Raw genomic sequence first — 8,885 nt, 5'->3', positions numbered from 1 at the left:
GATACTGGTGGATTTAGCGCTTGCTCGCTCGCGCGCGCGCGCGCGCCAAGTGTTCCCAATACGTTCAATTTCCATCGAAACTAATACGAACGCTCGGGAAATTGGCACAACAAGCACCGAGTTATTTATGCTTGTAATTCGATCCCAGATGTACTCACCGTGAGAGAGTGAATTTTCCTCGGCTCTTTTATATTATACATGGAAAAATATAAAATATTCCAAGGAGAATTATTTTTCATTCGTGTAACGTTTTCTTTCTTTCGTAGATAATATTTCGCGAAGGAATTAATTCGATCGATTGATTTTCAAAGAATTGAATTAATTGTAGGTTCGGTGCGAATAGTAATATTTTTATGACAATTGTATTTATAAACTCGGTAATTAAATGGATTCGTTTTATCGCATGGATGGAGAACCTATTACACGATCGAGTGGACGTCCAATTGTATTTATTCTCACTTTTCGGCCGCGGTAAATAATATGCACGGAATTGAAAATATAACCGATATACGAACGGTGTCAAATTAATTTTACACTCGTTAAAAATTTTCTTTCGCTGTTTGTTTTCGCTTAATACTATTTTCCCTCCACCGAGGGACACCTGGTGATATTTGACGTTAAAAGTTATAAACCCAACCAAAAAAATAGTATCCTGTACAAAAGTTACAAAATAAAAAATTGTACTCGATTTTCAATCCAAATTAAAAAAATCCTCGTTACAAAGTGTGTAAAAAAAAGTGCTCGGTATAAACGCAATAAAAAAAAATAGTAACCGATACAAAAGTTACAAACTAAAAAATTGTACTCGGTAGAAACTAAAAAAGTCCTCGTTACAGAGTGTTTGAAAAAAAAAAAGAATAATGCATACAAATGATACAAAACCAAGTTCTTTTTTATTACGAATTTCCTCTCGCTGTTTGCCTCCGTTTAAATTTATTTGTTCCCGCATTGTAAACAGGATAGTGCTGTCATCGAGCCCCGCCTGTCATATCACATGAATTGTCCAACACCAAGGATCCTACTTTCTCGAGCAATTGTCAAGGATGGCAGAAATACTTGCCGGGATTTTCCCTGGTCGATAATGTCACGCGGTTGATATCGCGCGTTGCGACACCGGTTATCATACTTGACATCTCGGGCTCAATTCCGTCGCATGCTCACGGAGGACCGTTAGGTATCCTTGAAGAGAAAATCCGTTCCACTCTCATTAACCGCGACCACGGCGGCGACAGCTACGAAGAGAAAAATCGAGTCAGACGGTCGGTTATCTCGGCTGCTTGTCGAACGCCGTACTTGACAGTGAACCGATTATGACTGCATAATTGCATCGAGTTTCGCGCGGCGCGCCGTCGCGCATTGTTATCGAGCCCGTTTCGTTGCGAGGGGATTTTTCCGCGTGGGCGAAACGACGTGCACAGGTGTCCCTAATCCTTTTTGCACCTTTCGCGGAACGATACGGGGATCGTGGAACTGTTTCAACACCGTGTACCAAAAATCGAGAGAAATAAAATTGAACGTTTGTGGAAATATAGATCGATGGGTTTTGAAATTTTATTTAAGGAGGAAGGTGAGTACTGCCTGTCCAGGAGAAGACGAGTGCTTATCCCCACTCTAGTTCACTGTCTACCAGTTCCCCTTCCATCGTTCACATTATCCCTATTGGCCGGTGTCGATATTCTTCCCCCTCCTCGACCAATAGACACAATATGTGCGATGATATGGGAACTGGTAGACCGAGGAATTATTCTGTGAAGTATTTTCCTTTATTGTCGTAGAATTTTTTAAATATTATTCTTCTCGTGAATAGACAGTATCTTTTTAATTTTTGCGCGTAGCACGAGCACGGAAGAAAGAGTTTCACAAACACTTGAAAAAAATACTGAATAATTTTCAGATGAAAATTCGAAGGAAGGGCACGCATACTTTTGCATACACTACTGACACACGCTCCGAACATATTTTTTTCGAGACATTAATTGCATTTTTCAAAATAATATTTACAAATTGTACACATTTTCAAAAATTGCCACGTACAGTTTCGAATATACACCAATGTTATTTAAAATACCACCGCGTGCCATAATTGACCACCAACCTACATAAATTTCTTTCTAACCTTTCGATAAGCCAAACAAAAATTGGCCAATATTCTTTGGAAATTATTCTCGATCTCAGTCGATTAACAAATTAGCAGAATAAGGGGTTCGGTACAGGTTTCGGTGTATCTTCCAGCCATCTTTGGTCGACACGAATCGGTATAATCAACAGCAATCGATACAAAAAGAAGTAACCTGTCTTCGTTCGGCTCGGCGAACCGCTCGTTCCGCGGCAGAGGCGCGCGCTGAAATATTCATGAGCGGGATCGGGCCGAGAGTTGTCTAAGCGCGTTTCGCTGGAAATCGCGCGCAGTTGCAAAATTATCCGTACGTGCCTTTTTGCGCGGGCGGTCTGTTAGCCACGCGATTGGTTGCTGGCTGATTCGCGATGTATCGAGCGTACGCCACCGCCGAATATTCCGTTTTGGTGTTTCGGGGAAACACATCGTGCGATGTTAACGTCAAAGCTTGAGAAGCGTGCTGCAGCAATTAACGATGCTCCGAAATGTTCGCGAAACGTTTCTCGGAGTTTTGGAACCGTGTTCCCTTGATTATGAAAATAATTGGAAGTTGGGTAACAACGACGCCTACGTGTGCTTCTGTCTTGAGTTAAAGGATTTCGAAGTGGTGGAGAGGCTACGAGGATGTATTCGCATAGTTAGAGAGAAATTCGGACGTGAACCGACGAACGAGATGAAAAGTACCTGAACAGGTGGAACTTTTCAACGAACGATGGTAATGTGTTCGTTGTTTGTTAAGTATCACCGAAAGGTTCTCGTTTCGGTGGATTTAACAGTAGGACGGTCTACTGACCTACCGACCTTCGATGTAACGCCCAAGGACGTGTAATGGTATCTTTGGAAGGCTAGGTGGACTGTTAAGGAAATACATCGACTCTGTCGATAACTACAGAAAGTGCCAATAGTGACCTACATCTGCAATGTAGTCTTTGTTTTATCTGGAATAGCTCCGAAACTCTTGCTTGCATAACATAGTCAAATATTTTAGGAACACCGGGAGTATCGAGGAAGAGGAAGGTGCAGAGAACAGTGGTCTAGACGATCTCTCATTATCCTTAGTAGGAGCTCCATACCTGTAGCTTGCACAATACAGTCAAATATTTCGGGAACACCAGACGTATCAGAGAAGATATAGGTGTAGATAACAGTGATATACGTGTGTAATCTCTCATTGTTGATAGGAGCTTCCAAGGTACAGTGAAACACATTAGAACAGTTCCTAATGTGCGCAGGATGACGAAGGCTCGAAGACGAGTCGTGTAATGGAGGTATAATTTTGTTTATTCGTACAGTCAAATAGTTACATTTATATAAGCGTACATATTCCGGGAAACGTTGGCAGTGCCATGCAAGTAGGAAGAAGGTAGAAACGTCGTCGCTGTAGTCCTGAGTCCTGCACGAGGTAGATCATACCAGGTTGAGCTTCTACTCGTCTACCAACCATGAGCACCAGCGACCACGGCCGCGGATGAGGCACCGATAACCGTTGTTTTCGCTACGGGGCCTGCGACAACCGTAGAGGTAGATGGGCCTGCGACGACCGCTGAGGTTGCTGGTCCAGCAACGACCGCGGCTGCAGGTGCAGCTACTACGGCAGGTGCTACCAAACCTGTTCCTCCTGAAAATTTAATTATTTATCATTGTTACGGACCGAGTACTTTAGTGTTTGGGACAGTAAGAATATTTTTTATTCGCAAGTTTCAATTTACTGGCCCTCTTCAGGGCGAAACGTAATGTTCGAGTGCTGTGTCGTCAGAAGTTCAATAGAGGGGCAGAAGAAATGGTAGATTCCTAGAAATATACAATCGTTCAAGACTCACCGACTACGACAGCGCCCACACCCGGTTGAGACACTACAGTGGGCCCAGCAACCGAGCCAACCACAGCGGAGGGAGCAGCTACGGCTCCAGTGACCACTGCTGGTCCAGCGACAGGTCCAGCTACCTTGACCGCTCCAACCGCGGCGCCAGCAACGACCGCTGGTGCAACCACGGGGCCTACTACTCCCACTCCGCCCACCAATGGGCTCACCAGGCCCGGGGCCCAAAGTCCGCTAGGCGCCGCCGAGCAGACCGACGCGATCGTTACGATGAGAGCCTGGCGAACGAGAAAGTAAAATAAATTTAGAGAAAAAAATATTTTTACACGTTTCCTCGTTGCGTGATACTTTTTACAGAGTTTATCGCGCCATTGGTCCGTATTTGTTTACTCGAACAGAGCTATAGCACGCGTCTAAACAATTCTCGATGGGGAACGAAATGTGAATCGATCGTACGTGCTGCAACCATGTGAAAAAGTGCACTCCGCGTCGTCGATCGATGCACAAAAATATCCGATCGAAGGAACGGGTGATCACGCGTCTAAAAACGAATCGAAAACGTGCAACAAAATTTTTCCAAAGGTCGCTTCGTTTTCGAGGAGATCGACATCGAAACTGTTTGGCGTGCTCGATTGAAACGTGCCGCGCCGAACGTATTCCGAGCGGAATTTCTCGAAAACCGAGCCCCCCGCGAAAATATTCCATTCCTCGTTTTCGATTCATTTTTACATAACGAATTAAATACAACCGGTTGAAATTATCCACCGAGAGACGTTTGAAATATTCCCCGTACACGAGTATCGCAGACCCCCTATCGGGTGATTAAATTCTACAAAAGTAAAGAATCTTACCAAGAACGTCATGATTGCCGCTTCGTTTCGTCGTTGTACTACCTATCACGGTTAATGCTGAGAGTGCCAATTAACCCCGTGATATCAGCCTTTATACCCCGCGGTGTCCCTGAATCGCGTCTCCCGCTTTCCTTCCCATTTTTCCAAATGGGAAATGTCACGCAGTTAACCGTTGCACGACCCATTTCCATACGGAAGAATTTCTCCGACTAATGGCAGCGCGTGCCGTTAAATGGCACGTGGGAAGGACGAGGCGTCCCGAGACTCGAGCCGAGGATTAATTGCACACGCTCTGCTCGACGCCTAGGTATCAGCGTAGGAACTTGCAGCGATCCCGAAATTCGATTACCGGGGATACTATAAATTTCGAGCGATTGCGCGCGCACCGCGTCACTCGTGATCTCGTTGTTGACGGAATTCACTCGTGTCTCGAGAAGCGTTTAGGTGAGGAGAGACACCGGGACTATTCGATTTAAGGGCTCGTACTTGTTGCGCGATAGCCCGATTTCGTCTCTGGTGGTGGTACTTTGAAACAGTAACGCGCCTCGAGGACGTGCTCCCAGTTCTCGTGGATACGTAGCCGAATACCTCCCTACGCTGGATCCTCCAGTGACTTCGAGTGTTCTTGCGTGCAATCGTCCGCGAACTTAACCGTGATCGCGACCAAGTGATCAGTTCCGTGGAATCGTTAACCGACGAACGAGTCTTCGACGAGAAGGTCGATCGATCGTTGTGTCGAGGGAACGTGAAGTTTTCACGCACTTCGACTTTCAGGTGACGAAGTTTGAGCTTGGAAGGTTTCTTCTTTTATAACGATTCGATGCTGAGTATATCTGCGTATTGGGTGAACATCGATAGGAGGGATATGTTTTTCGAACAGTGATTTCTAGAATGTTTTATTGATTTCTTTTGTCGATGCATTTGTTAGGTCATTTTTCGTCGAGAAGTCTAGGGGATTCGTTGAAACAAATTACGTATGTAGAATGTAATGTACTATGGAAAATAGGAACAGAGGTAGTTTCACCTACCAAACTTGTATCATCTCGGCTAAGAAAGGTGTTCTTTATTTCTGTACAAAAATTTTTCACCGAAGGGACATACTTTGTATAGTTGCTTTTGTGTACGTAAAAGTGTCACCCTTAAAATTTGTGTCACTGCGAGAAAAAATAAAAAATACTTAACCATTATTTGTGTCCAAATTTGAGCCTAGATATATTTTGAAGACATACTTGTACACTGATCTTGACTTACCTGAGGTAAAAATAATACTTATTATAGAATACTCATGTAGAAAAATTGGCGAGTGATCGCTCCTCGTGGAAATACTATTCAAAGTAGGAAAATTTCATCTTTCAAGTTTGAGTTACTCCAGCTAAAAAAAAAATACCTACCTCTACGTATACTTTTTGTATCAATAAATAAAGTACCATTGGATAATTTTATTTCTTCAAATCTGTGTTATAGCGACTAGAGAAAGGTATGTACCGTTTGCTCCTGTATGAAAATCGAGAGGATACTTTTTAAACGTTCTTCCGAGGGTAGACGAGAGTTTCGTGTCTCTTTTTCTTCGTTGCACTTTTCACGGGCAGGGTGTGATTGAAAACGGAGATTAAAGGAACACAAGGGGGATGTAACGACGTTCGAGAGGGTCTGTTAGCGAAGCTGGAGGGGAAATGCTCGAATATCAGCGAGATCCGGTGCAGTCTCTCCTCTGTCAGAGAGAATACTTGGCTGATTGGAGCGGCGTTGAAGCAATTTCCTTCAATTACCGGCAAAGGTGGACAGGTATCGTCCCACGGCGCGTCCCGACGCCGGGGACGGTACAATGGACCGCGAAATAGAGGCCGGCCACGCCGGTGTCGACGGCCTTCGAGGCGATATAGCGTTCCAAAGCGAACAATGGGCTCCAATCGTTTGGACTTTCGTCGCAAACAAACGTTGACACGGCCTTCGGTGTCTTTGCTTTCACGCCTTGGTCGAGACATTTAGGCCACCGGCGGTGGTAAGTGCCAGAATGAAGTTCAGTGGAAGATTCGTAGAGTCGACGCTCCGAATTCAAGGATTAGAATCGTTTATAATAATTCAATGGTTCGATCGTACAATTTTGATAAAATTGTGAGAGTCGTTCGTAAAATTCCTCGGTTTCTCTCTTTATTTCATTTTTATCCCCGATGGAAGCAATTCAAAGCATTTTAAAAGAATTAAGAATCGTTGAAGTATAACTTGGCTTTGTATAATAATTCAATGGCTCATTCGGTTGTTCAACTTTAATGGAAGCACGACTCTTTTGTAACACACGTTCACGTTTTTTACGTTTGTTCCATTTTTATCCCTAGGTGCACGAATTCAAAGGACTTGGAAAGAATTAGGAGTTGTTGAAGTATACCTTGTCTTTTTATAGCGATTCAGTGGCTCTCTGATTGTCTAATTGTTTAATTTTTATAGAATTATAACTTGTTTGTAGAAACTTTTACCCATACTTTTACGTTTTCACGACGTTTATACCATTTTGTCTCGACGATTGGTGATTTTAACGAGGATTATTTTAACGATATTATTTTTCCAAAGTTCTATCGGTGTAGATGGTCAAAGGGTTCGATAATTAAGAAACGTGATTCTCTCCAAAAGTGGCATGCGTTTATTATTACATATAATAACGTATACGAGGTATTGTTATGTACACAGAATACATATAAAAGATAGAATGATGGGAGGTACTAGCGGTAAATGACGGAGATCGTGGGCGCGGTCGGTCTCAAAATGGCGGGCATCGGGGGAGATCAGTCGAATATGTCATTGGGGTGTTGTGTCCGGCCGGTGGGATTACCAGTGTGGTGCTCCACTGACGATTCCACCAACTCCGGCTGGTCCAGCTGCTATGCTACCGGATGGTCCGGCGATGAGTGCTGGTGCAGCAACGGGACCAGCGAGGGCCGCGGGGAGTGACGTGGGACCGGCCAACACTGCTCCTGAAAACAGACATCGAGTTCAAATATCACCTGGAACTCGAACAAATAACGTCCAACCGTTTCCACAACGTCCACCCATACGCGCCAAAGGCACTGCCCTTTCCCTGTCAAGGTATGCAAAATATCGAACATTGAATTCAAACCGAAAAGACATTAGCTGACCCCTTGAAATTAGCCGCGTTCAAAGTACAGCCATAACTCGAAATCGCGGCGATAAAATATGACATTTAGGACGAGTGACACTGCATCTGGTGTCGCGTTCCAGACCTCGTTCACCCGGAAGAACGATAAAAATCAATGCGCCTTGCGTGGTTGGATTTATCGTCCATTGTGGAGATCGGGTCCGCGCGGTGCGTTCGAAGATTAGATACGGTCGTGTCTCGTTAAGAATGGATGGCTTGCGAGTGTATCGGGTCGGATCGACACGATTCCCGTGACTATTGCCGACACGGGCAAAAATAACGAGGGACTGAACGTCCACGGTAGCTAGATCCGTGCGGACAGATTTATGAAACCGTGGTCTTCGAGGCGATCGTGTAATATTTCGAAAACATCGCGGCGTAGAGGATTGTCAGGATCGCTTACCCCAAGGCGACAAGAGACCGGGTGCGTGGAGAGCGGGAGCGGCAACAGCGCCCCAAGGAGCTACAGCAGCGACACCAGCGACGCTACCGGAGACTACCGAAGGGCCCGCCACGGCTCCAGTGACCACAGCGCCACCATCGACCGCTCCGGAGAGACGAGCAGGTCCCACGACCGGTCCAGCGAGGGCGGACGGTCCGACGACCGGTCCACTGAGGGCCGAAGGGCCCAATAGAGGGCCGGCCAGCGCCGCGCCGGGCGCCAATAGGGAGGGCGCTGCCGTCGCCACCGACATGGCCGCTGCGAGGAAGACCGCTACCAGGGTGCACATGTTGAGAGGAGTAGACGAAGGGTTTCGGCTGCGTAAAGCTTCTAGATGAGTTTGCCTCGATGGCTGGAGTTGATGTGCTGACATCGAAAGGCCCCAATGGTGCTTTTATAGGGGCATTGGCTGACGGTCTCTTGGTTAGTCTCTGCGTGCTCCCGCCAACCCCAAGGGCGGGGCACAGGACACGCCAAACATTCTCTGCGGGTTGGGCGCGTGGCCG

General features: G+C 45.7%; 2 protein-coding genes across 2 annotated transcripts; both read right to left on the bottom strand.

Annotated features, from left to right (window-relative positions):
• Positions 1 to 3,549: 3,549 nt before the first annotated feature.
• Positions 3,550 to 4,971, bottom strand: LOC143150686 (uncharacterized). Its single transcript, XM_076319133.1, has 4 exons — positions 4,829 to 4,971; positions 4,326 to 4,476; positions 3,937 to 4,282; positions 3,550 to 3,731 (listed from the first exon to the last, which is right to left on the bottom strand). The coding sequence occupies exons 1-4, from the start codon at positions 4,969 to 4,971 to the stop codon at positions 3,550 to 3,552; spliced, it is 822 nt and encodes a 273-aa protein (XP_076175248.1).
• Positions 4,972 to 7,609: 2,638 nt separating this feature from the next.
• On the bottom strand, positions 7,610 to 8,668 carry LOC143150507 (uncharacterized). The gene is made up of 2 exons (XM_076318838.1): positions 8,341 to 8,668; positions 7,610 to 7,755 (listed from the first exon to the last, which is right to left on the bottom strand). Exons 1-2 carry the CDS (start codon positions 8,666 to 8,668, stop codon positions 7,610 to 7,612), a joined length of 474 nt encoding a protein of 157 aa, XP_076174953.1.
• Between the last annotated feature and the right edge of the window lie 217 nt (positions 8,669 to 8,885).

The sequence above is a fragment of the Ptiloglossa arizonensis genome, chromosome 8 (assembly GCF_051014685.1).
Source record: "Ptiloglossa arizonensis isolate GNS036 chromosome 8, iyPtiAriz1_principal, whole genome shotgun sequence".
In the NCBI taxonomy this organism is placed as follows: Eukaryota; Metazoa; Arthropoda; class Insecta; order Hymenoptera; family Colletidae; genus Ptiloglossa; species Ptiloglossa arizonensis.
This window is presented reverse-complemented; position numbering and strand designations above follow the sequence as displayed.